The 27,847-nt window shown below is 52.6% G+C and overlaps 1 protein-coding gene across 1 annotated transcript in view; it reads right to left on the bottom strand.

The window, feature by feature from the left end:
- The window catches only part of mbd1a (methyl-CpG binding domain protein 1a), a 57,754-nt gene that overhangs the window by 7,405 nt on the left and 22,502 nt on the right, over nt 1–27,847 (bottom strand). Inside the window, exons 12-22 of the mRNA XM_067977786.1 lie at nt 26,917–26,985; nt 23,284–23,454; nt 20,697–20,927; nt 19,163–19,264; nt 18,756–18,854; nt 12,527–12,631; nt 11,599–11,691; nt 10,108–10,218; nt 7,297–7,398; nt 5,882–5,992; nt 373–453 (exon numbers count right to left, since the gene is read on the bottom strand). Coding sequence (XP_067833887.1) covers nt 373–453; nt 5,882–5,992; nt 7,297–7,398; nt 10,108–10,218; nt 11,599–11,691; nt 12,527–12,631; nt 18,756–18,854; nt 19,163–19,264; nt 20,697–20,927; nt 23,284–23,454; nt 26,917–26,985 — 1,275 coding nt within the window. The remainder of the gene's footprint in view (nt 1–372; nt 454–5,881; nt 5,993–7,296; nt 7,399–10,107; nt 10,219–11,598; nt 11,692–12,526; nt 12,632–18,755; nt 18,855–19,162; nt 19,265–20,696; nt 20,928–23,283; nt 23,455–26,916; nt 26,986–27,847) is intronic.

The raw sequence follows: 27,847 nt of genomic DNA, 5'->3' as shown, positions 1-27,847 counted from the left end.
AACACCTACACCTGCACCTACCAAAATGGGGCAATTAGTTGGCAGTCGGGAATGGACCCTCTCCCTCCGTCCGCCCGCTCCCCCACCTCCCCAGGACTAGAGGCATCAAGCCCCCAACTACAACCTGGCCAAGATCAGCTAAAGGTGCGGGGAACATAACCTGGGGCTTCCATGGTCAGTGTCTGAGCCGCTGTGTTATAGGGACCCGGTATTTCTTCCACCCCGCCTCCCCCCCACCCCTCCACCTTCATCAGGGACCAGGACGAGATGGAGCCAGCAACCCCCCCTAACCCTTTCGACGCTGGCACGCCGAGGCTCGCACGGGTGCTGCGCGAAACGACCCCTGGCGCCGCCGCTCCCAGCGGGACTCACCACTGGTAAACCGCTGTCGTCATCGGCATCACCTTTACTCCCTTCCAGGCTTTGCGACGGGACTGACTGACCTGCTTCACCCTTTGGTTTTGAAGAGTGAAAAAGATTAAAATATGACAAGTCGTAAGCATCTCCTCCCCCTGCAGCGCCACCGCTGGTGGGAGGGTGGAATCACCACGTGACATGTTTACATAGGCAGTCCCGATTAGAAATGGGGACACAGGGGTTTACATTGGAAATAATATAAGGACAGAACGTATAACTATAAAATGGGGGACTGAATCACATCTGTGCGCCTTGGTCCAGACACCCCGGCCTCTGACCCCCAACCCAGCTTCTGGACCCACTTCATTCGAAGACTACACTTAGTCTCCTAGGAACATAGGAATTGCTGGACGAGAAAAGACCGAGGTCCATCTAGTTCTCCTTCTACCATCCTGGTGGATGGTCCCACGATACGACGATAATGGAGTTGTTGACTAATCGTAGCAATCAATCTCCGTCGATTAGTCTCCAACAGACCCAGACACGAGGGGAGGGAAATCCCCCAGTTGTGGAGAGCTTTGGGAGCCACAGGTCCAAAGTCACCTGTTCCTTCCTACACTTACCACATGTCACGTCTCAAATTTCTCCTATACTGCAGTCCCCAAAATGGTATTTTCTGAATGAGATCTATCTAATTTACATCTGGAACAAACACTACTACCTGCTTCCAGCGTCTCCCTGGGAAGCTTGTTCCCCAGATTAACCACTTGCTCAATGAGATATTGTTTCCGCAGATGAGTTTTGAATTTACCCCCCTTCAAACGCAGGCCGTGTCCTCTGGTTCTACATTTCTGGACAAATTGAAAGAGCTGATCATGGTCGGCATTATCTAGTCCCTTTAGAATACTAGAAACACCTCGACCGCTTGTGTGCAACGCCATGGTAGGTCATAAGAACAGGAGGAGGCTATTCAGCCCCTTGAACCTGTCCGGCCCTTCAATTAGATCATGGCTGATCTGTACCTCAACTCCATTTACCCGCCTTGGTTCCATAACCCTTAATACCCTTACCCAACATAAAATCTATCAATCTCAACTTTGAAATTTTCCAATTGACCCCCAGCCTTGACAGCTTTTTGGGGGAAGAGTTTTCCAGATTTCCACTACCCTTTGTGTCAAGAAGTGCTTCCTGACATCACCCCTGAGCTGAGCTCTAATTTTAAGGTTATGCCCCCTTGTTCTGGACTCCCCCCACCAGAGGAAATAGTTTCTCTCTATCTACTTTATCCATCAATCCAGTTCAGTTCCAATCCAATCCAATCCAATCCAATCGTTCAGTTCAAATCCAACCCAACCGAATCCACCAGTCCAAATCTAATCAAATAGTCCAGTTCGGTCCAAATCCAATCCACCAGTCCAGTTCAGTCCAAATCCAATCCAATAGTCCAGTCCAAATCCAATCCAATAGTCCAGTCCAGTCCAAATCCAATCCACCAGTCCAGTTCAGTCCAAATCCAATCCACCAGTCCAGTTCGGTCCAAATCCAATCCAATAGTTCAGTCCAAATCCAATCCACCAGTCCAGTTCAGTCCAAATCCAATCCAATAGTCCAGTTCGGTCCAAATCCAATCCACCAGTCCAGTTCAGTCCAAATCCAATCCACCAGTCCAGTTCAGTCCAAATCCAATCCAATAGTCCAGTTCGGTCCAAATCCAATCCACCAGTCCAGTTCAGTCCAAATCCAATCCACCAGTCCAGTTCGGTCCAAATCCAATCCAATAGTCCAGTCCAAATCCAATCCAATAGTCCAGTTCAGTCCAAATCCAATCCAATAGTCCAGTTCGGTCCAAATCCAATCCACCAGTCCAGTTCAGTCCAAATCCAATCCACCAGTCCAGTTCGGACCAAATCCAATCCAGTAGTCCAGTCCAAATCCAATCCAATAGTCCAGTCCAGTCCAAATCCAATCCACCAGTCCAGTTCAGTCCAAATCCAATCCACCAGTCCAGTTCGGTCCAAATCCAATCCAATAGTTCAGTCCAAATCCAATCCACCAGTCCAGTTCAGTCCAAATCCAATCCAAAAGTCCAGTTCGGTCCAAATCCAATCCAATAGTCCAGTCCAAATCCAATCCAATAGTCCAGTCCAGTCCAAATCCAATCCACCAGTCCAGTTCAGTCCAAATCCAATCCACCAGTCCAGTTCAGTCCAAATCCAATCCACCAGTCCAGTTCAGTCCAAATCCAATCCACCAGTCCAGTTCGGTCCAAATCCAATCCAATAGTCCAGTCCAAATCCAATCCAATAGTCCAGTTCAGTCCAAATCCAATCCAATAGTCCAGTTCGGTCCAAATCCAATCCACCAGTCCAGTTCAGTCCAAATCCAATCCACCAGTCCAGTTCAGTCCAAATCCAATCCAATAGTCCAGTTCGGTCCAAATCCAATCCACCAGTCCAGTTCAGTCCAAATCCAATCCACCAGTCCAGTTCGGTCCAAATCCAATCCAATAGTCCAGTCCAAATCCAATCCAATAGTCCAGTTCAGTCCAAATCCAGTCCACCAGTCCAGTTCAGTCCAAATCCAATCCACCAGTCCAGTTCAGTCCAAATCCAATCCACCAGTTCAGTTCGGTCCAAATCCAATCCACCAGTCCAGTTCGGTCCAAATCCAATCCACCAGTCCAGTTCGGTCCAAATCCAATCCACCAGTCCAGTTCGGTCCAAATCCAATCCACCAGTCCAGTTCGGTCCAAATCCAATCCACCAGTCCAGTTCGGTCCAAATCCAATCCACCAGTCCAGTTCGGTCCAAATCCAATCCACCAGTCCAGTTCGGTCCAAATCCAATCCACCAGTCCAGTTCGGTCCAAATCCAATCCACCAGTCCAGTTCGGTCCAAATCCAATCCACCAGTCCAGTTCGGTCCAAATCCAATCCACCAGTCCAGTTCGGTCCAAATCCAATCCACCAGTCCAGTTCGGTCCAAATCCAATCCACCAGTCCAGTTCGGTCCAAATCCAATCCACCAGTCCAGTTCGGTCCAAATCCAATCCAATAGTCCAGTTCGGTCCAAATCCAATCCACCAGTCCAGTTCGGTCCAAATCCAATCCACCAGTCCAGTTCGGTCCAAATCCAATCCACCAGTCCAGTTCGGTCCAAATCCAATCCACCAGTCCAGTTCGGTCCAAATCCAATCCACCAGTCCAGTTCGGTCCAAATCCAATCCACCAGTCCAGTTCGGTCCAAATCCAATCCACCAGTCCAGTTCGGTCCAAATCCAATCCAATAGTCCAGTTCGGTCCAAATCCAATCCACCAGTCCAGTTCGGTCCAAATCCAATCCACCAGTCCAGTTCGGTCCAAATCCAATCCACCAGTCCAGTTCGGTCCAAATCCAATCCACCAGTCCAGTTCGGTCCAAATCCAATCCACCAGTCCAGTTCGGTCCAAATCCAATCCACCAGTCCAGTTCGGTCCAAATCCAATCCACCAGTCCAGTTCGGTCCAAATCCAATCCACCAGTCCAGTTCGGTCCAAATCCAATCCACCAGTCCAGTTCGGTCCAAATCCAATCCACCAGTCCAGTTCGGTCCAAATCCAATCCACCAGTCCAGTTCGGTCCAAATCCAATCCACCAGTCCAGTTCGGTCCAAATCCAATCCAATAGTCCAGTTCGGTCCAAATCCAATCCACCAGTCCAGTTCGGTCCAAATCCAATCCACCAGTCCAGTTCGGTCCAAATCCAATCCACCAGTCCAGTTCGGTCCAAATCCAGTCCACCAGTCCAGTTCGGTCCAAATCCAATCCACCAGTCCAGTTCGGTCCAAATCCAATCCACCAGTCCAGTTCGGTCCAAATCCAATCCACCAGTCCAGTTCGGTCCAAATCCAATCCACCAGTCCAGTTCGGTCCAAATCCAATCCACCAGTCCAGTTCGGTCCAAATCCAATCCAATAGTCCAGTTCGGTCCAAATCCAATCCACCAGTCCAGTTCGGTCCAAATCCAATCCACCAGTCCAGTTCAGTCCAAATCCTATTCCAATCCAACCCAACCCACCAGTCCAGTCCAATTATTCAGTTCAGTCCAGTTCAAATCCAATCCATTCCAATCCAACCTAATCCACCAGTCCAGTTCAAATCCAATCCAATCCAGTTCAGTACAATTCCAATCCACCAGTGCAGTTCAAATCCAATCCATTCCAATCCAACCTAATCCACCAGTACAGTTCAAATCCAATCCAATCCAGTTCAGTACAATTCCAATCCACCAGTGCAGTTCAAATCCAATCCATTCCAATCCAACCTAATCCACCAGTCCAGTTCAAATCCAATCCAATCCAGTTCAGTACAATTCCAATCCACCAGTGCAGTTCAAATCCAATCCATTCCAATCCAACCTAATCCACCAGTACAGTTCAAATCCAATCCAATCTAGTTCAGTACAATTCCAATCCATCGGTCCAGTCCAGTTCAGTTCCAATTCAATCCACCAGTTCAGTTCAGTCCAAATCCAATCCAACCCAAACCCCTATCAAATCCTTTAATCGTCTTAAACACCTCAAGGTCGACTGGCTCACAAACAGAAATATTAACTTCTCAAAATAAAATGAACAGCATAAGATTTTATTAAAACAAGGGGAGGGGTGGGGGGGTCCCCAAATGGTAAGGCTCCTGCTTTAGAAGAGAACCAACAGCAGGACGTCCCACCCCCACCCTGGAGAGTTCCTGCCTGAATTGTGGAGGGGGAAACAGAAAGCAGGCCAAAAACAGGAACGCTGTAGATTTACAATGTACCCCGTAAGTCTTCGGAAGGACCCTGCATTGCCCTAGTTGGCTGTCGATTCCCCAGGTTACAAGTGAAGTAGCTCTTCTGGCTGGCCTCCCACCCTCAATGAACTCAAGCTCATCCAAAACTCCTGCTGCCCCGTATTAACTCGCACTAAGTCTCATTCACCCATCACCCCTGTGCTGACATACAATGGCTCCCAGTCCGGCAACCCCTCAATTGTGAAATTCTCATCCTCGCGTTCAAATCCCTCCATGGTCCTCGCCCCCCACCCCCTGCCTATCTCTGTAACATCCTACAATCCTCCGAGATCTCTGCGTTCCTCCAATTCTGACATCTTGCCCATCCCCAATTTTCATCGCTCCACCATTGGCAGCCATGCCTTCAGCTGCCTAGGCCCTAAACTCTGGAATTCCCTCCATAAACCTCTCCGCCTCTCTCTCTCCTCCTTTAAGACGCTCCTTAAAACCTACCTCTTTGACCAAGCTTTTGGTCACCTGTTCTTATGTGGCTCGGTGTCAAATTTTGTCTGATTTACACTCCTGTGAAGCTCCATTGACACCTTTTTCTACGTTAAAGGTGCTGTATAAATGCAAGTTGTTGGTGTTGAAGCTCCTGCCTGTGGTCTAAGGGCCTACACATTCCAGGAGTCTGCACCCCCCCCCCCCACCCCAAGAGTCCTCCGGGAACCTCCCGGGCTGACTGGCGAAGGACAGACCGACGTGATGCGCCTCTCTTACCGCTGCAGGAGCAGAACGTCCATATCCCGGGTTCTGCTCCGGTGTCTCCCGTCTGGTGATCCGAGAATTGGAAGGAATTCCAGAAGAGCGGACCTCTGGCTCCGCGGGTCTCTGGAAGGAGAAACGGGGGCGGCTCATTTACAGTGACTGCGCAGAAGAGGACACATTTAAAAAAAAAAGGGGGGAGTCGCACCGCAGACACCGATGGGAAAGTGGCTCAGTGGGTCTCACTCCCCCACTCCAGAGACGTGAGCCCTATAATCCTGCCGACACTCCCCCGGTGCCAGTACTGAGCACTGTCGGAGGTGCCACCTTTCGGGATGAGACGTTAAACTGAGGCCCCCCCGTCTGCCCTCTCAGGTGGATGTAAAAGATCCCACATCCACTACTGGAAGAAGAGTGGGGGGAAGGGGAGCTCTCCCCGGTTTCCTGGGGCCGATATTTATCCCTCGACCAACATCACAAAAAAATGATCTGGTCATTATCACATTGCTGTTTGTGGGATCTTGCTGTGCGCAAAGTGGCTGCCGTGTTCCCTACATTACAACAGTGACTACACTTCAAAAGTAGTTTCTTGGCTGTAAATTGCTTTGGGATGTCCTGGGGTCATAAATACAAGTTCTTTCTTCTTTGAAGGTTTGTACCCCTCCAGTTACCATGGATACGGTCAGCTAAACATGTTAGTTTGGCCCAGCCGGTCTCGCTCTCCCCTCTGAGTCCGAAGGTCGTGGGTTCGAGCCCTCACACCAGAGACCCAAGCCCCATAATCCAGGCACAACACTCTCCAGTGCAGTGCAGAGGCAGCGCTGCACTGTCGGAGGTGCCTTTGGGATGAGACGTTAAGCCATGGCGCCATTTGCCTGTCCTCAGAGCGGGGAAGGGGGGTCAGGCGGATGTGGGGGATTCCGTGGCATCAGGCGATTTGGGGGGGGGGGGGGGGGGGGGGGATGAAGACGGTATATATGAAAAAGAACACTTGGAGGGTATAATCAAAGCGCGACACAGACACCACTTTTGGTTGCGGGTTTTATGTCAACATTTGACATTGAAATGAACCCATTTAGAATGGAAATCCTGTATGTAAACAGTTGCACCGTCACGCTGCAGTTGCGGGCTATCGCCAGTGGGTGGTGCTGTTTGGAGCAAGTTTCTCTCCCAGCTCCATCACCACCTTATATAATGAAAACCCCCTTAAGGGATATGAGCCAAAGGCAGGTTAGATGGAGTTAGATCACAGATCAGCCATGATCTTATCAAATGGCAGTGGGCTCAAGGGGCTGAACGGCCTACTCCTGTTCCTATGAGTTCATCAACTGACTGTGCGGGCAACGATTTACTGGGATTAGCTATTGCACCCTCACCGCCTTTGCAAGGTGTGCTCCCTGGAGCGGGGTCTGTTGCCCTGAACCCCTTACCTTGGGTGAGATGGGCTGCCTGTAGGCACTTGCTGGCTCCGTGCACTCCTCCTTGATCACGGGGGAGACAATCCGGGGGGAAACTTCGTTCAAATCGGCTTCCTAAAATTAAAACAAAGAACGTACACTCCTTTTTTTCTGGTCGGCAACTTTCTCACCTCCTGAAGGCAACGGCTCTTAAACGGAGAGTTACGGTGGAAATTAATCCAATGGCCCACGGGGCCATTCTTCATTGGTGTGCCTGGACGGTGAAACTCGGCAGGTTATTGAATCCATCAGGCACCGGGGGGCATGGTATCCCCCCTAACCCCCCCAAATCGGGCAGAATATCCCCCCACCCCACCAAATCGGGCAGAGTATTCCTCACCTCCCCTCCGCCATCAGGCAGAGTATTCCCCACCCCCCCAATCAGGCAGAATATCCCCCCCACCCCACCAAATCGGGCAGCATATCCCCCCCCACCCTACCAAATCGGGTAGAGTATCCCCCCCCCCACCAAATCGGGCAGAGTATCCCCCCCATATCGGGCAGAGTATCCCCCCCCATATCGGGCAGAGTATCCCCCCAACCAAATCGGGCAGAGTATTCCCCCCCACCAAATCGGGTAGAGTATCCCCCCCCACCAAATCGGGCAGAGTATCCCCCCCACCAAATCAGGCAGAGTATCCCCCCCCCACCAAATCGGGCAGAGTATCCCCCCCATATCAGGCAGAGTATCCCCCCCCCAATCAAATCAGGCAGATTATCCCCCCCATTCCCCCCCCCAAAATCAGGCAGAGTATTCCCCACCCCCCCCCCAATCAGGCAGAGCGCAGGCATTTTGTCCAACGTCTCAGCCCTGTACCAATACCCAGCTTGTCTGCTCATTCAGTTGGCGGTGGAGATCGAGGGGTAGATTTTCAACTTGCTGCCCGGGCGTAAAACCGTTGCTGCTCATCGGTCACGGGAACGAAAATTGTGCGGTTTCTATGACGGACGTACTATCTGCAACACTGGGCCTCACTCTCGCCTCGGAGTCAGAAGGTCGTGGGTTCAAGCCCCCCCACTTCAGAGACTCGAGCCCCGTAATCCAGGCCTGACATTCCCCCGGTGCAAGTACTGAGGGAGCGCTGCACTGTCGGAGGGGCCGTCTTTCGGATGAGACGTTAAACAGAGGCCCCCGTCTGCCCCCCTCAGGTGGATATAAAAGATCCCACAGCCGCAGAGAAGGAGAGCAGGGGGTGTGGGTGGGGGAGTTCTCCCCGGTGTCCTGGGGCCAATATTTATCCCTCAACCAACACCACTAAATAAACAGATGATCTGGTCATTTATCACATTGCTGTTTGTGGGATCTTGCTGTGCGCAAATTGGCTGCCGCGTTTTCCTACATTACAACAGTGACTACTCTTCAAAAAAAAAAGTACTTCATCGGCTGCGAAACGCTTTGGGACGTCCTGAGGTGGTGAAAGGCGCTGGAGAAATGGGAGTTCTTTCTTTCATAGACCTGGGGGGCAAACTGCAAATCCACCCTGATGACTTTGGCCAGCACGAGGGGCTCCAACAGCCTGAGCCCTTTCCCTGGGCAACCCATCACCTCCATCTGCAGAGTTGGGTAGTGCAGATCCCTCTTTTGGCTAGTATTTGGCGGGGGGGGGGGGGGGGGGGGGCTGGAGCGAGGAGTACGACAGGAAGAAGCAACGGGGTCTGCACTTCGGAAGAACAGACAACTCGAATTTACGTAGCACGTCCTCAGGCTGTCCGAAAGCGCTTCAGAGCCAACCAGCATCTTTTTGAAGTGCAGGCACTGTTTCGTAAGCAAACCTGGCAGCCAATTGGTGCACAGCAAGATCCCACGGGCAGCAATTGGCGATTAACGGCCAGTTAGTCTGCTTTTTAGTGATGTTGGTTTGAGGGATAAACTTTGGCCCCAGGACACCGGGGAGAACTCCCTCCCGCCCCCCCTCCCCACTTTGCTCTTCTTCCAATAGTGGCTGTGGGATCTTCAACACCTACTCAAACAGGCAGACGGGGCCTCGGTTTAACGTCTCATCCAAACAACACCTAGCTTCCCTTCACCCCCCACCCCCTGCTCTGGCCGAGTGGATTCCACTCACTGACTTCCTGATGAAGCATAAAGCTCGGACCAGATACGCTCTCCTGCCAGTGGGGAGCACATAAAGAGCTGTAACATCAACCACTCCTCCTCCATCCCAAACATTAAACCCCCACCCCCCTCTCCTCACAGTATCAGAGCAGCTGCTCCCCGAACCACCTCCCCCAAGTACAGTGAAACCTGAAAAAAGGGACACTCCCAAAAAAAAAACCAGACACCTGCAAAAATACAGGCACTTATCGAGAGACCCAAGTAACTCACACGGCAAAATATACAAGGGGCAAATCTGAAAGCATGGACGCTTGCAGATTACGATCTACGGACACAGCCTTCAGTGCACCTTTTACAAACTGAAAACACAGCACACAGGTCAGTGGAATGGCGAGCTCTTTACCCAGAATCCACAGAGGCAGAGAAAGTGCTCTATCTCTGGGATGGAACGCTCGCGTGGCCGTGTCCCGGGGATGGAGGGGTTTCTCCGCCGCTATGGAGGCTGGGTAAAGAACCTCCCACGCTACTTGAAAATTTTCACAGGACAGGCAATGACTTTTTTGAAAAATAAGGACACCTTTCAAAACAACAAAAGAGAGGTGTCCGTAATTTACAGGTTTCACTGTACTCCTGGGAGCGCTTGATGCCAAAAACGGATGCCTGAAAGAGTTCCATTCCACTCTTCCCCCTCCACCCTTTCCTCCCGACCGAATACACTAAGTTGGTACCTCTGTGGTGAGGGGCACCGCCTTTCTGCTGGTGTGGTTTTTCCTGCTGTCCTGTTTGATCGCTGGAGAAACTGATCGATGGGAGGCTTGGTCCGGTTCACTTATCGTTCCCTGAAATACAACGGAACAGTAGAAGTCAATCCCACTGCCCCGCTCTCTCCCCATAGCCCTGTATCAATCCCCAAACTAATCCCACTGCCCCGCTCTCTCCCCATAGCCCTGTATCAATCCCCAAACTAATCCCACTGCCCCGCTCTCTCCCCATAGCCCTGTATCAATCCCAAACTAATCCCACTGCCCCACTCTCTCCCCATAGCCCTGTATCAATCCCCAAACTAATCCCACTGCCCCACTCTCTCCCCATAGCCCTGTATCAATCCCAAACTAATCCCACTGCCCTGCTCTCTCCCCATAGCCCTGTATCAATCCCCAAACTAATCCCACTGCCCCACTCTCTCCCCATAGCCCTGTATCAATCCCCAAACTAATCCCACTGCCCCACTCTCTCCCCATAGCCCTGTATCAATCCCCAAACTAATCCCACTGCCCCACTCTCTCCCCATAGCCCTGTATCAATCCCCAAACTAATCCCACTGCCCCACTCTCTCCCCATAGCCCTGTATCAATCCCCAAACTAATCCCACTGCCCCACTCTCTCCCCATAGCCCTGTATCAATCCCCAAACTAATCCCACTGCCCCGCCCTCTCCCCATAGCCCTGTATCAATCCCCAAACTAATCCCACTGCCCCACTCTCTCCCCATAGTCCTGTATCAATCCCCAAACTAATCCCACTGCCCCGCTCTCTCCCCATAGCCCTGTATCAATCCCAAACTACTCCCACTGCCCCACTCTCTCCCCATAGCCCTGTATCAATCCCAAACTAATCCCACTGCCCCACTCTCTCCCCATAGCCCTGTATCAATCCCCAAACTAATCCCACTGCCCCGCTCTCTCCCCATAGCCCTGTATCGATCCCCAAACTAATCCCACTGCCCCACTCTCTCCCCATAGCCCTGTATCAATCCCCAAACTAATCCCACTGTCCCACTCTCTCTCCCCATAGCCCTGTATCAATCCCAAACTAATCCCACTGCCCCTCTCTCTCCCCATAGCCCTGTATCAATCCCCAAACTAATCCCACTGTCCCACTCTCTCCCCATAGCCCTGTATCAATCCCCAAACTAATCCCACTGTCCCACTCTCTCTCCCCATAGCCCTGTATCAATCCCCAAACTAATCCCACTGCCCCGCTCTCTCCCCATAGCCCTGTATCAATCCCCAAACTAATCCCACTGCCCCGCTCTCTGCCCATAGTCCTGTATCAATCTTTGCACACGCCTGGAGGAACGCTGTGTGGAGACCAAAGCGGAAAACATTTAAGATGGTGGCATGAAGAAAACTCCTCTCCCCCCCCCACCCCCACACAAAACAAGGTCTACCTATGGTCCATTTTCACTCAGTGAATCAATTTCCAGTGACTGATAATTACCGCTGTACTGGGGATCCGATCAGGCTCCTGTTCCGGGACGTCCTGCTTTGTTGCCACCTGGCTCGGAAGGGCCGTGGCTTCGACCGGCTGCCTCTGAGTGAAAATCAGAAGGCAGGTCAGCACCTGCCGTGACTGGAATAAGTGAGGAAGCCCCTTCCCCGCTGCTCTTACCGTCAAGGGGTGGTGGGGGCGATGGGCATCCCATATGTTCTTGGGATGCGGGCGAGGATGGCATAGCCACTGCATTGCCCACTAGCCTCCCATCCCGGGTGCCCAATGAGAGGGTGGCAGCCCGTCTCCTGGGACCGCTGACGTCCTGTTGGAGCGTGAACACTGAGCCTTGTTTCTGTCGATCTCACTCTCCCCCCTCAGAGTCAGAAGGTCACGGGTTCGAGCCCCCCACTCCAGAGACTCGAGCCCCGTAATCCAGGCCCAACACTCCCCCCGGTGCCGGTACTGAGGGAGCGCCGCACTGTCAGAGGGGAGGGGCCCTCTTTCGGATGAGATGTTAAACCGAGGCCCCGTCTGCCCCCTCAGGTGGACGTAAAAGATCCCACGGCCGCTATTGGAAGAAGAGCGGGGGAGGTGGGGTGGGGAGTTCTCCCCGGTGTCCTGGGCCCAATATTTATCCCTCAACCAACATCAATTAAAAAAAAATGATCTGGTCATTTATCTCATTGCTGTTTGTGGGATCTTGCTGTGCGCAAATTTGGCTGCCACGTTTCCTACATTACAACAGTGGCTACACTTGGAAAAAAAAAGTACATCATCGGCTGTGAAACGCTTTGGGACGTCCTGAAATGGTGAAAGGGGCCGTAGAAATGCGAGTGCTTTTCTTTTTTACTGAACGGCTCTAATGAGGGAACCACGCCTGCCACCCCCCCCACCCTACCCAAACAACACCAAGCCCTTCCGGACTGCCCCTTACCCGCGCCTGCTCGCTGCTGCTGCTGAGCTGCCACTCTGAGGTCTCCCTGATCACCGAGGGACGGTCGTGGGCTTCAGATGATGAGGGTCCCTTGAGGAAGGGCTTCTGTGGAAGGAGGAGGAGGAGAAGAAGTGACTAAGAGCAGACGCACTTGGTGCAATAGCCATATATAGTTGTAGTAGTGAGAACAACAACTTGAGTTTATCCAGCGTCTTTAACGCAGTAAAACGTCACAAGGCCCTTCACAGGAGCGTAAATCAGACAAAAATTTGACACCGAGCCACATAAGGAGATATTCGGACAGGTGACCAAAAGCTTGGTCAAAGAGGTAGGTTTTAAGGAGCGTCTTAAAGGAGGTGAGAGAGAGGCGGAGAGGTTTAGGGAGGGAATTCCAAAGCTTAGGGTGACGCACAAGACTGACATTGTCCTCTGAGTGCTCAGACACGATGTAGGAAGGTGTGAGAAAGGAATGTTGTCGAGCGGGAACCATGCCAGCTAGTCTGGGTGTAGAAGAGGAGTGTGAGGGGATTAAAAGGGTGTATTTCTACAGCGCCTTTCATGACCTCAGGACGCCCCAAAGCGCTTCACAGCCAACAAAGTACTTTTTTTTTTGAAGTGCGGTCACTGTTGTAATGTGGGAAACACAGCAGCCAATTTGCGCACAGCAAGATCCCACGAACAGCAATGAGATAATGACCAGATCGTCTGTTTTTTTTTAAAAAAGTGATGTTGGTTGAGGGATAAATATCGGCCCCAGGACACCGAGGAGAACTCCCCCCCGCCCCCGCTCTTCTTCCAGTAGTGGGACCTTTCATATCCACCTGAGGGGGCAGACGGAGGCCTCAGTTTAATGTCTCATTCGAAAGACGGCACCTCCGACAGTGCAGCGCTCCCTCAGTACTGGCACTGGGAGAATGTCAGGCCTGGATTATGGGGGCTCAAGTTGCTGGAGTGGGGGCTCGAACCCCACGACCTTCTGACTTGGAAACGAGAGTGAGGCCGACTGAGCCACAGCTAGAGAAGAATGAACAGAATTTCAGGGCCGAAGGCACTGTACTACGTAAGGATAGGCACGTACAGATTATTGAATAGAATAAGCTAATTGGCATCATATAGAATTAGATAATATTGAGCTCGGTTAAAACACTCTCGAAAGACACACACACACAGCTGATAGAGACAGGCTTTTATCACAGCAGGAGGGAGTGTGAAGAGGGAATTTTGATTGCCAGTGTAGATGAGAGAGTCTGTTTCCTTTCCAATAAAGATTGGGAGATAAGGCATCAAAGGAGGGCACAAGAAAGGGCATCAGCAACTGCGTCGACAGGATACACACAGGGAGGTAGTGACGACATGATATCCTTACACTTGTCCTACTTATTGATACATACAAGAATACAAGATTCTGAAGCTCAGAGTAAGGAAAAGGGGAACTTTCCAATCGACTCTGAGGAGCAGAAGCGATATCTCCTGAAGTATGAGTATTATTGGTACTTGAGGTCATATAGAATTGTATGCAAGGAGTTAAATTTTATCATCTCATTGACTTGATTTAATATCAACAAATTGCATTTATAAAGCGCCTTTAACGCAGTAAAACGCCCCAGGGCGCTTCACAGGAGTGATTATCAAACAAAAATTTCACACTGAGCCACGTAAGGAGATAGTAGGTCAGGCGGTCAAAGAGGGAAGTTTTAAGGAGCGTCTTAAAGAGAGAGAGGCGGAGAGGTTTAGGGAGGGAATTCCAGAGCTTAGGGCCCGGGCGGCTGAAGGCACGGCCGCCGATGGTGGAGCGATGGGAATCGGGGACGAGCAAGAGGCCAGAATCGGAGGAATGCAGAGATCTGAGTGTTGTCGAGGCTGGAGGAGGTTACAGAGATAGGGAGGGGGAGAGGCCATAAATTATTAAACGGACATTTTTTCAGTGTTTTCCTACTCTACAAACTTGTATTAGAGGTAAAGGATATATCCTATAATACCTTCACATAAGAGCAAAGGGATATATGGGCAATATCGTACATAAACCCAACACACACTAGGTGGAATAGCCATATACCAATAACTATATGCACTCGGTAGTAGGCGGGGTTAGTAAGTGTGAGATCAGTCTCTGAATGCTGAGACAAGCAGGAATCAGCTGAGGGAAGATATAAGAAAGGAATTTTAATGAGCGGGAATGGTGCTGCATGTAATGGGTTGCATTAATTTTTCATCAATAAACATTATTAATCAGACATCTCAGTATTTCCGGTCCGCAATCTTGTATTAAGGGAAAGGGTAAATGACTATCCTATATAGCCAACAAGTGGTGGTGATGGAGGGAGATGGCGGGGGTAAGAAAAGATGACTACAATTGGGCTCAGCGCCTCACGAAGTGGCATGTAAGTCACTCACGTAGAGAGAACAGTGACAGTAATACTCTGCACACGCGCTCGGGGCAAGGATGCAGTAACGTCACTTGGTGCAGTGATGTGATCAGGCAAAGGTACTCACGTACTAAACACGCGTCGGCAGAACAAGCTTACGTAGGGACGTTAGGGAGGCACAATTAAGCCGAAAAAGACACAGCGCACCAGAGCCCCTTAGGGACTTCTACCTAGTTTTGCTTAGGCTAACGCAAGCGGTCAAGTTGGCATGCTTACGGGACCCGATGAGTCCGTTGTTCGTGACTATACCCCGGTACCAATCCCATGGACAATGCTTGTAATGTAAACGTTTTGAACAATGAAGAATAGCAATCAGATGTCCTCGAACTTATATTTACGGAAAGGATAAATGAATCCCATAAACCCAATAGTGACCATGGGAGGGAGTGGGCACGGCCAGGAACGCGACACGGGAGGAGATTCTGTGGTCAGGGGGCGATCGACGAATTCCTCCCCCCCCCCCAATATCCGGGTCAATACTGAGCCTTGAAGACCAGCACCCCACTGCAACATATCACCAAACCCCCTCATCGCCCCCACCCTACGCACAATGCTGGCCGTCAATCCCACATTTGATGGACTGTCGTGTTTATAGGGCCAGCGTGCAGCCGAGTTGCACACACAAGGTCCCGGCTTCAATCCCCAGGTCTGTGCTACGCTAACTGGTCTCAAGACGGGTGTTAGTGATGAGAGGTCGGGGGGAAAGGGAAAGAAGGCTGCAACAGGCCTGAGTGCCCCGAGTTTGGGGGAGAGGGAAGGAAAACAAGTCACTTCCTGAGATATTCAACCACTGGAGGCAGTGCAGAGAGGAGCAGCGAGGCTGATCCCCAGAGTCAGGGGTCCGAGTTACGAGGAAAGACTGGAGGAGTTTTTCCAGAGTGGGAAGGAGGTGTCTGAGAGCTGACTTTACAGACAGACAGAAGGTAGCTTAGGGTTTAGATTTAGCTCATAAGGCCTGTAAATCTCTACATTTCTGTAACACCCCATTCCGCCCCCCTCAGCCTACTCTCACCCTCTCGGCCTGACTTATCTGCCTGTTTATTCCCCCACTTTACGCACTCCTTGCTTGGCTTTTTGTCCTCATCAAAAACACCTTCAATTCTGCAATAAAAGCCTTCTGATTTAATCTGAGTTTTGAGTGTTAATTCTGGGGATGTGGGCGCCGCTGGCATTTATTGCCCGTCCCCTAGTTGCCCTGGTGAGGTGGTGGTTGGCCTTCTCCTTGGACCGCTGGTGGCGTTTTTTGATACGTCCGAGTGGCCACTTCAGAGGGGCAGTTAAGGATCAACCATGGGGTCACATGTAGGCCCAGACCGGACAAGGACGGCAGGTTTCCTTCCCTGAAAGGGACGTTGGTGAACCCAGTTGGGGTTTTTAATGACAATGTGACAGCTTCACGGCCACTTTTACCGACACCGGTTGACGAATGTGCTGCAGGAATGCGCCTCTTTTATGTCAAATCACGTTCAACAGGCGTGTCGGGGAATTGTGACGACCCGACATATAACTGCGAAGCAAAGTTAAAAATCCCAGACGTATGAGGAGGATGGGGTTTACTACCAGACAGCTCAGGGTTCAAGGTCAAAAGGGAGCTCCGCGGAACAAGCCAGGCGAGAAGGGGGCATTTTTTTGTTATTTAAATCTCCCAACACGCTATCTCTTAAGTTGTGACCTTGACAACTTAACTCTGTGAGAGAGTCCATTGTTCCCCTTCGAGAATCGCCTCAGCACCACCCATTCCCGTCCCCTGGAGTTCAGCTGAGCTGCTCAAATCTCCCTCACAGTCACTTTAACTGATCCCTGCTTTTTATTTCCAGGTTCTTTTTCTTTTAAAGAAAAACTGAATTCAAATCCTAAAACTGCCCTGGTGGGATTTGATCTCATGTTCTCTGGATTATTAGTCCAGGCCTCCAGGTTACTAGCCCAGCAATGTAACCACTACGCTACTGTATTAAGAACATAAGAAATAGGAGCAGGAGTAGGCCATTCGGCCCCTCGAGCCTGCTCCGCCATTCAATCAGATCGTGGCTGATCTTCGACCTCAACTCCACTTTCCTGTCCGTTCCCCATATCCCTCGATTCCAAAAATCTATCGATCTCAGCCTTGAATATACTCAACGACTGAGCATCCACAGCCCTCTGGGGTAGAGAATTCCAAAGATTCACCACCCTGAGTGAAGAAATTCCTCCTCATCTCAGTCTTGAATGGCCAACCCCTTATCCTGAGACTATGCCCCCTGGTTCTAGACTCTCCAGCCAGGGGAAACAGCCTCTCAGCATCTACCCTGTCAAGGCCCTCTCAGAATCTTAGATGTTTCAATGAGATCACCTCTCATTCTTCTAAACCCCAGAGAGTATCGGCCCATTCTACTCAATCTCTCCTCATAGGACAACCCTCTCATCCCAGGAATCAATCTAGAGAACCTTCGTTGCACCGCCTCTAAGGCAGGTATATCCTTCCTTAGATAAGACGACCAAAACTGTACACAGTACTCCGGTGAGGTCTCACCAAAGCCCTGTAACACTGTCTTTTGGATGAAACGTTAAATCGAGGTCCCCGTCTGCCCTCTAAGGCGGGAGTTCTCCCCGGTGTCCTGGGGCCATTATTAATCCCTCAACCACTAAAAAAAACAGATAATGTGGTCATTTATCACATTGCTGTTTGTGGGATCTTGCTGTGCATAAATTGGCTGCCGCGTTTCCTACATTACAACAGTGACCGCACTTCAAAAGTACTTCATTGGCTGTAAAACGCTGTGGGACGTTCTGAGGTGGTGAAAAGCGCTGTAGAAATGGGAGTTCTTTCTTTGCATTGGGGGGGGGGGTCGCGCATGCGGATGTCAGCATCAGGTTCAGCTGTGATGTACCACATGGTTGAATAGCACACAAAGAACGGGCCTCGGAGGGCTCATTACTCCCACCGATGGGCTTTTCCCTACTCAGTGTATCTCACCTCCGTGTTCCTACTCCCTCCCCATGCCCCTGGAGATACTGCGTTCAGTTCTGGGCATCACGCAGCCTCAGGAAGGATATATTGGCCCTTGGAGGGGGTGCAGCACAGATTCACCAGAATGATACTGGGGCTAAAAGGGTTAAATAAGGACAGGTTGCACAGACCAGGCCTGTATTTCCTCGAGTTTAGGAGGTTGAAGGGGTGATTTGATCAAGGTGTTTAAGACGATTGAAGGATTTGATAGGATAGATATGGAGAAACTATTTCCCCTGGTGGAGGAAATCAAGAACAAGGGGACATAGAATCACACAGTACAGGAAGCCATTCGGCCCATCACTCCTGTGCTGGCTCTTTGAAAGGGCTCTCCAATTAGTGCCACTCCTCCCTGCTCTTTCCCCAAAGCCCTGCAATTTAGAGCTAGGCCATTTGGGAGCGAAATCAGGAAGCACTTCTTCACACAAAGGATAGTGGAAATCTGGGAACTCCCTCCCCCAAAAGTCCGTGGACGCCGGGGGTGAACTTGAGCTGTCAAGGCAGAGATTGATAGATTTTTGTTGGCTATCGAGGGATTATGGAGCCAAGGCAGGTAAATGGAGTTGAGGTACAAATCAGCCATAATCTGATTGAATGGTGGAACAGGCCTGAGGGGCTGAATGGGCTCCTCCTCTTGCCAATGTTCCAGGGCTGGCTTTGCCTTTTCTGTCCAAGAGTATTGAATTTCTCTGCCTCAAAGGGCACTGCAGATCCAGCTTCTACTGAAGGTGAGAGGATGCTTGGGCGGTGCGAGGACATGTGCACTGAATCGTGCCCCGGCAGACAAACGCCTGCGTGTTTAAACAACTGTGCTTACCATTACAGACAGGAACTTCTTGAGGTTGAAAGCTTGCTCTGGAGCTGCTGATTTGATCTCTGGGGACCTGGGGGGACTGCTCTCCTCTGCGGCACTGCCCTGCACCAGGGAAACAAAGGAGACCTTTGAGAGCCGGGACTGCGCAGCCCATCAGTGACATCAAAAGGGCCAAGAAACAGACAGGCAAGGCAGTGTTAGAGAGCCACACAGCACCAGGCAACGGCACGGGCCGAGTGACACAGCCCTGGAGGAATGCAAAGCATCAAGCAGGCAGCGTGCGGGGGTTGAGAGAAAGCGAGGGAGGGAGAGCGAGTGCGAGAGAGAGAGAGAGAGAAAACAGACGCTTAGGAACAGCCAGAGATGAGACATCCAAGGAGCAGCGTCCACAGCACCATTGGTCCGCTCACCTCGGTGGGACTGGAGCCGACCTTCTCTTCTGCAGTCTCCTGCCTGCTCTCTGGAGACTCGGTGAGAGCCCTCGAGGCTTCAGCAGCTTCGGCAGGTGGCACCTGTTGGGACAGTAGAAGAGCCGATGAGTAGGGAGGACTGGGGGGTGGGGGAACAACGCCAGACCCTCCGCCCTCCAGCATCACCACGTGCACGCCCTGCCAGCGGTTCATAAACGATACTCGGGCATTCAAGTGCTGGAACCGCTTACTTCGAGAAGGTGCGTCCTATGGCACCACCCCCACCCCGCTGCCCGAGGGCACGATTCCTGCTGGGATACCGTCCCGTGGGAGCTGGCCTGCCCCGCTACTACCTCGCCCGCTCTTCGCACGCGAGCCCAGCTAGCCAATGTGAGTTGACTATTCGACCACGGGGGCGTCGCGGCCAAGCCCGATCCACTCCTGGGCTCCGGTAGGAGTCACTGGTTAACGAAGCAGCAGCAGGAACCCCTGGCCGATGCTTCGCCCGCTCCCTCGTCCAGGGGCCAATCGCAGCCCTCCCCCATCCTCCTCCCAACGCCTGCGATCAACCAACGACACAGATCAAGGGATTAAAACCAAGACGTTCCTGGTCTGTGGGGCCCCTTAAGGCCAAAGGGGTAGGGGTGGGGGGGGGGGGGCACGCCGTCTGCGTCAAGAACGCGAAAAACAAACTGAGGAAGCAATGTGCACACATGGACTTAGGGTGAGGGCAGGCTTGGGCTCAGCCATGATTTCCTCCCATGGCCAAATAGCCGCCAGGCGCTTGCCGTCTTGGCCCCGTGGATGAAGCAGCGCGCGGCTGCCCCACCCGATCAGGGCCGTTGGCGAACGAAAGACCACTGGAGGCTTTGGTGAGAAGACAGTGGGGGTGGGGAGGTGGGCCTCATTATTTAAACACAATGCCATTTATCTTTATTTGAACAGCCTCGGTGACAGGGCTCCCTCCAAGCAGACACCCGGAAGCTCCCCCTGGCACTGAGTCGCTCCTTACATAGTATTTTACAGCACAGAAACAGGCCATTCGGCCCAACTGGTCTATCCCAGTGTTTATGCTCCACACGAGCCTCCTCCCTCCCTACTCCATCTCACCCTATCACCCTCTCCTTCTATTCTTTTCTCCCTCATGTGTTTATCGAGCTTCCCCTTAAATCCATCGATTCTATTCCCCTCGACCACTCCATGTGGGAGCGAGTTCCACATTCTCACCGCTCTCTGGGTAAAGAAGTTTCTCCTGAATTCCCTACTGAATTTATTAGTGACTGTCTTATATTGATGGCCCCCTAGATTTGGACTCTTTCCCCCACAAGTGAAAACATTTTCTCCACGTCTACCCTATCGAACCCCTTCATAATTTTACAAACCTCTATCAGGTCACCCCTCAGTCTTTTTTCTAGAGAAAAGAGCCCCAGCCTGTTCAGTCTTTCCTCTCAGTTCTGGTATCATCCCTGTAAATCTTTTTTTTTTGCACCTTCTCCAGTGTCTCGATATCCTTTATCGAATGTGTAACATGTACCCCGTTTTCCTCTGCCTTCTCTCCAGGCTCCGAACGCCCGTCGGCCCCGGCCTCCGCCGCCTGAGCAGACGACTGCCAGATCTTCCTCTTCCTCGCCGCCTGTATGACTCGCGCCACCTTCCTGCTGGCAAAGGCGTTCTCCTTCCAGCGCCGGCGCCCGTTCCTGTAGCCCGGTTCCTTCCAGTCCAGCCACTGGCTCTGTCCCAACAGTTCCCGAGGGAGCAGCCGTTTCTGTATATACATATATATATATATAAAACAAACCAACACGGAGACAGATAAATAACAACCACCGATCCCCCGCCAGGTAAACGACCACCGATCCCCCGCCAGGTAAACGACCAACGATCCCCCGCCAGGTAAACGACCAACGATCCCCCGCCAGGTAAACGACCAACGATCCCCCGCCAGGTAAACGACCAACGATCCCCCGCCAGGTAAACGACCACCGATTCCCCCGCCAGGTAAACGACCACCGATTCCCCCGCCAGGTAAACGACCACCGATTCCCCCGCCAGGTAAACGACCACCGATCCCCCGCCAGGTAAACGACCACCGATTCCCCCGCCAGGTAAACGACCACCGATTCCCCCGCCAGGTAAACGACCAACGATCCCCCGCCAGGTAAACGACCACCGATTCCCCCGCCAGGTAAACGACCAACGATCCCCCACCAGGTAAACGACCACCGATCCCCCGCCAGGTAAACGACCACCGATTCCCCCGCCAGGTAAACGACCACCGATTCCCCCGCCAGGTAAACGACCAACGATCCCCCACCAGGTAAACGACCACCGATCCCCCGCCAGGTAAACGACCACCGATTCCCCCGCCAGGTAAACGACCACCGATTCCCCCGCCAGGTAAACGACCAACGATCCCCCGCCAGGTAAACGACCACCGATTCCCCCGCCAGGTAAACGACCACCGAACCCCCGCCAGGTAAACGACCACCGATCCCCCGCCAGGTAAACGACCACCGATCCCCCGCCAGGTAAACGACCAACGATCCCCCGCCAGGTAAACGACCACCGAACCCCCGCCAGGTAAACGACCAACGATCCCCCGCCAGGTAAACGACCACCGATCCCCCGCCAGGTAAACGACCAACGATCCCCCGCCAGGTAAACGACCAACGATTCCCCCGCCAGGTAAACGACCAACGATCCCCCGCCAGGTAAACGACCAACGATCCTCCGCCAGGTAAACGACCACCGATCCCCCGCCAGGTAAACGACCACCGATCCTCCGCCAGGTAAACGACCAACGATCCCCCGCCAGGTAAACGACCACCGATCCCCCGCCAGGTAAACGACCACCGATTCCCCCGCCAGGTAAACGACCAACGATCCCCCGCCAGGTAAACGACCACCGATCCCCCGCCAGGTAAACGACCAACGATCCCCCGCCAGGTAAACGACCACCGATTCCCCCGCCAGGTAAACGACCACCGATTCCCCCGCCAGGTAAACGACCACCGATCCCCCGCCAGGTAAACGACCACCGATCCCCCGCCAGGTAAACGACCAACGATCCTCCGCCAGGTAAACGACCACCGATCCCCCGCCAGGTAAACGACCACCGATCCCCCGCCAGGTAAACGACCACCGATCCCCCGCCAGGTAAACGACCAACGATCCTCCGCCAGGTAAACGACCAACGATCCCCCGCCAGGTAAACGACCAACGATCCCCCGCCAGGTAAACGACCAACGATCCCCCGCCAGGTAAACGACCAACGATCCTCCGCCAGGTAAACGACCACCGATCCCCCGCCAGGTAAACGACCACTGATCCCCCGCCAGGTAAACGACCAACGATCCCCCGCCAGGTAAACGACCAACGATCCCCCGCCAGGTAAACGACCACCGATCCCCCGCCAGGTAAACGACCACCGATCCCCCGCCAGGGAAACGACCACCGATCCCCCGCCAGGTAAACGACCACCGATCCCCCGCCAGGTAAACGACCACCGATCCCCCGCCAGGGAAACGACCACCGATCCCCCGCCAGGTAAACGACCACCGATCCCCCGCCAGGTAAACGACCACCGATCCCCCGCCAGGGAAACGACCACCGATCCCCCGCCAGGGAAACGACCACTGATCCCCCGCCAGGTAAACGACCAACGATCCCCCACTGCCCAAGGATGAGGGATTGGAGAAGTTGGATTTTTCTCCTCAGAGCAGAGAAGGTTAAGGGGAGATTTGATCGAGGTGTTCAAAATCAGGAAGGGTTTTGATCGAGTAAATAAGGAGAAACTGTTTCCGCTGGCAGGAGGGTCGGTGACCAGAGGAAAGAAAGATTTGTATTTCTCCAGCGCCTTTCACGACCTCAAGACTTCCCAAAGCACTTTACAGCCAATTAAGTACTTTTGAAGTGTGGTCTCTGTTGTAATGTAGGAAACACAGCAGCCAATTTGCGCACAGCAAGATCCCACTAACAGCAATGTGATAATGATCAGATCATTTGTGTTTTTTTTTAAAAAAGGTGTTGGTTGAGGGTTAAATATTGGCCCCAGGACACTGGGGAAATCTACCCTAGCGAGTTTGACCACGAACAGAGGTCTAAATCAGGGAAATGCTTACAGATGCGAACCGCAAGCACTGCTTCCAGCGACACTTCTGTCGCAACGTGTTGGAGCCGCCGAACTTGGCCTTGTCCTTGCAGAAGTCGCACGTCCCACAGTCCATCGGCCGGAGGCAGGCTTCACACTCTCCGCAGCTGCGGTTGTTGCGTCTGCTCCTGCTGTTCTTCAGCTGCACGGGAGGAGGAGAGGGAAGATGTGAGTCAGGGGGCTGGCCACGGAGCGCAGAATAACGTGCCGTACAAGCTTGGGGATGGGGGGAATAACAGGCAGGCAACACAAGCGCATGCAGGCAGCTCAGACAGACAAGCGTGTGGGTTAGAGGATCAGGAGGCTACTCACAAGAGCAAGGGCCGGCACAGGAGAAAGACAGACAGAAAGGGCTGGCGCAGGGGAGAGAGAGACAGACAGACAGACAGAAAGGGCTGGCGCAGGGGAGAGAGAAACAGACAGACAGACAGAAAGGGCTGGCGCAGGGGAGAGAGAGACAGACAGACAGACAGAAAGGGCTGGCGCAGGGGAGAGAGAGACAGACAGACAGACAGAAAGGGCTGGCGCAGGGGAGAGAGAGACAGACAGAAAGGGCTGGCGCAGGGGAGAGAGAAACAGACAGACAGAAAGGGCTGGCGCAGGGGAGAGAGAAACAGACAGACAGAAAGGGCTGGCGCAGGGGAGAGAGAAACAGACAGACAGAAAGGGCTGGCGCAGGGGAGAGAGAGACAGACAGACAGAAAGGGCTGGCGCAGGGGAGAGAGAAACAGACAGACAGACAGAAAGGGCTGGCGCAGGGGAGAGAGAGAGAAGGGGGCGCGGGCCAGGGAGGGAGGGAGGGCCAGGGAGGGAGGGAGGGCGCGGGCCAGGGAGGGCGGGCGAGGGAGGGAGGGTGGGCGCGGGAGATCCAGGGAGGGAGGGCGCGGGGGGAGGGAGAGACAGACAGAAAGGGCGGGGTCGAGCGAGAGAATGAGGGCAAAAGACCAAGAGTGAGTGAGAAAGGGAGTGAGAGAAAGAAAGCGAAAGAGATGGACTAATAGCCCGAGAAGAGAGCGTGAGAGAAAAAGAGAAAGGATAAAGAGAGAGGGGATGTGAGAGTGGTGTGTGAGTGAGTGACATGGGCCGGGGGTTGTGTTCTCAAGTGAACAGGAGTATGCCTGCTTTGATCTGGTGCTGACACAGCTGCTTTCTCAAGAAATGTGCACTTCAAAGCCGCGGCTCCCCATGGTTTCGTTAATCATGGAAAAAACGGGCATTGTCCCTTTTCTCATCGGAAGAGGAACGTCAGAGGCCCGAGTAACAGAGAGGGCAGGATGGGGGCAAGGTTGAAATTCAGAAGAAAATCAGCGAGGGTTAAAGCGGCTGCTCATTCGCCATCTTTCACGAAGGAAGGCAAGGGAGGCAGTCGCGGCCGGCGGGGTGGGTCGCGGCCGGCGCCCACCGCCCCCGATTCCACTCATCAGCATCCAGCAAGAGTGGGAGCTGCACGTCCGCCGCGCTCTCCTCAGGTGATGGCAAACAGAGGGATGTTAATTGCCATTAACTCCCCCAGACGCAGCTGTGGAGGAAGAGCCACAATGAAGCTCGATGCCTGAACTACTGTCGACAGGCTTGGCCTGGGGACGACTGGAAGGCTGTGGACCGTGAAAAGCAGCAAATTGAGGCAAGCAGACTTGTTCCCACTTGCAGCAGTCCGTGCCAGCCGACTGTTCTGTCGACACTCTGAAACCCCACTGCTTCCCTCCCCCTCCCACAAGCTTGCCAACATCTCAATCACGCAGCCGGCTGAATGAGGAGGAGCTGGTTGGGGCACGGGGTGGGGCGCAAGTCAGAACAGCAAGCTGCAGGAGTTCACTGTTCTACTGACTGGAAACGGGGGCAGAATCTCCTGGCGAGCGAGTATGCTGGGGATACGGCTCAGTCGAGGGGGAGCTGCCTGAGCAGCAGAGTCTCAGGGGCCGGGGGCAGCTCCCAGGGGGACTGGGATCGGGCCCTTTCGTGCTAAGCCAGTCCGTAGAGAGAGAGAGAAAGAGTGTGTGCCGTCCCTGCAAAGCAGTCACCCTTGTCCTGCTTAGTGGCTCCCACAGAATGAAGCCCAGACCAATGCCATGGAACTACCGCAGCCGGAAGCTGACTGCTGTGGACTTGTGCCCACCGAGAACGGAGTTACCACCACCCCAAATTCGGGATGCCAACCCTCCTGGATTACCCTGGAGTCCCCAGGGATTAAAGACTAGTCCCCAGAAACTAAAACTCTGAGAGAAAAATCGCAGGGCCAATGGAAAATTGTGCTCTTTTTTAAAAAAAGAAATTTTTTTGAACGCTTTTGTTTACTAATTATAAAAATACTGGCATTGGGGCGGGGGGGAAATGGCTGTCGGGTAACCAAGAGACTGTTAGTAGAAACATAGAAAACAGGAGCAGGAGTAGGCCATTCGGCCCTTCGAGCCTGCTCCGCCATGACCATGGCCAATCCTCTATCTCAATACCATATTCGCTTTCCGATTGGCCGTGGGAAGGTGGGGCACTGCAAAGGTGGACATGTCGAATGACCAATGGTGGGAGTGTGGGGGCGGGACAGTTGGAGGTCATGTGACGAAACCTCCAGGGATATGTCCAACCAGGGCTGGCAATCCCCCCCAACCCCAAACCCATTCCACCTAGGGCCTTCACAGCCGACGGACAAACTTTCGCTGCATCGCCGTGGGCTGGATTCAGGCGCAGCGTCCAACTCGCGGTGCTGCCCACTCGGCCGGCTTCCATTAACCCTTAACCCTTGTGATGCCTCATGATACAACCCACCGAGGTGAAGGTTAGACCCTTGTCAGTCTCGCTCATACACACTCTCTGACAGACAAGACAGGCAGCAGCAATGCGAAGGGAGAGATGTGATGTAAATGAAGGCACAAAATACACAGCTCAATCTGGATGAACACACAGAGCCACTCATCCCTACAGGGTAGTGGGTTTGGTAACTGAGTGTGCGGCCATGTGCAGTTGTAATTTAGCTATGGATCTATTCGTGAGCTAAGAGATAAAGTAACTGGAGAAAATGTTGCACTTGGCTCAGGAATTCTGCACAATGGGAGTGAATGGGAAGGGGTTTGGTCCATTGGGATTCTGTACAGTGGGAGCAAATGGGAAGAGGTCGGGTCCATTAGGATTCTGTACAATGGGAGTGAGTGGGAAGGGGTCGGGTCCATTGGGATTCTGTACAGTGGGAGTGAATAGGAAGGGGTTGGGTCCATTGGGATTCTATACAATGGGAGTGAATGGGAAGGGATAGGGTCCATTGGGATTCTGTACAATGGGAGTGAATAGGAAGGGGGTGGGTCCATTGGGATTCTATACAATGGGAGTGAATGGGAAGGGGTTGGGTCCATTGGGATTCCGTACAGTGGGAGTGAATGGGAAAGGGTTGGGTCCATTGGGATTCAGTACAATGGGAGTGAATGGGAAGGGGTTGTCTATGCTTGGATATGCCATGCATTTATCTGGAGTTGACAGAGTCCTAGAAACAGTACAGAAGCAATAAGCTAACACAGCCACCAGCCTGAGCAGCTTTCCATGCAAGCACGGGAAAGGGAAGGAAAAGGAAAAAGGTGGGAGGTGGGAAAAAAAGAGGGGAGAAATTTCAACTCACTAGAAACTCAGAATTAACATTATAATAATAAACAAAATCTTCGGACACAAATACTGGCACCGGAGTGAACTGAAAGACAAAGAGAAAGTCACGTGGGTTACAACACAGCAGCAATGGGCAACATGTAGACCCAGCCAATCAGAGCGCTAGATAAAGATGGTCAGCTGACAGAACCATGGGCATGTGACCACAACTGTACCACAGGAAACAAATGACCAAAGCTCAGAACACCTGGTTACCCAACTAACCAGCCGAAAGCTACAGGCTCATAACATCCAATCGCTGAACGTGACACCAAGCCGGGAGGCAAAGGGTTGGCCTTTGTAAACTTTGAGTAGAAGAGGTTTTTTTTTAAAAATAGAAAACTGTAGGAACAGTGGGACGAGCTCCCTCATGGGCCTGGTAGGGTAATGGCACGGGCCATAAAACCCAAAAGGATCGTCCAGGTCTGTGCCAGGATAGCTAATTCCAGCCACGGTAGCAGTAGGGATGTTGCAATTGGCCTCACTGTCCCCAAGCTAGGGAGGGGAAACATGGCCAACGGATCCGACTCCCAATCGCTGTCCAGCGACTCCTACTGGAGTCCTTCTTTGTAAGTTTGTACTGCGTGTGACCAGACTTTGCACAAGAACAGAGCTGGGGCCCGCTTGGCCCGCCAACACCTCAATGCATCAGACTGACTTGACTGCTTGGGCAAGATTCTGCAGGGCTGGTAAGCACTGGTGGAATCCTCCCCCAGCTCGTTCTCTCAGGGTCTCGAGATGGTATTTGGGTGGGGGGGGTTAGAATTGGTGAACCATCTTAGAGATACTCACGAGACCGTTCGAGTTTACTTGGCCAGCTAAGCCAACCCATTAACGTCTCCGTGGACAGTGCTGGCTATTGGCGGGCTCGACAGGAGAAGTGTACGAAGGCTGTTTGTCATTTGCGG

The sequence above is a fragment of the Heptranchias perlo genome, unplaced genomic scaffold (assembly GCF_035084215.1).
Source record: "Heptranchias perlo isolate sHepPer1 unplaced genomic scaffold, sHepPer1.hap1 HAP1_SCAFFOLD_178, whole genome shotgun sequence".
Lineage (NCBI taxonomy): Eukaryota > Metazoa > Chordata > Chondrichthyes > Hexanchiformes > Hexanchidae > Heptranchias > Heptranchias perlo.
Note: the sequence above shows the minus strand (reverse complement) of the source record. Positions and strands in the feature narration are given on the sequence as shown.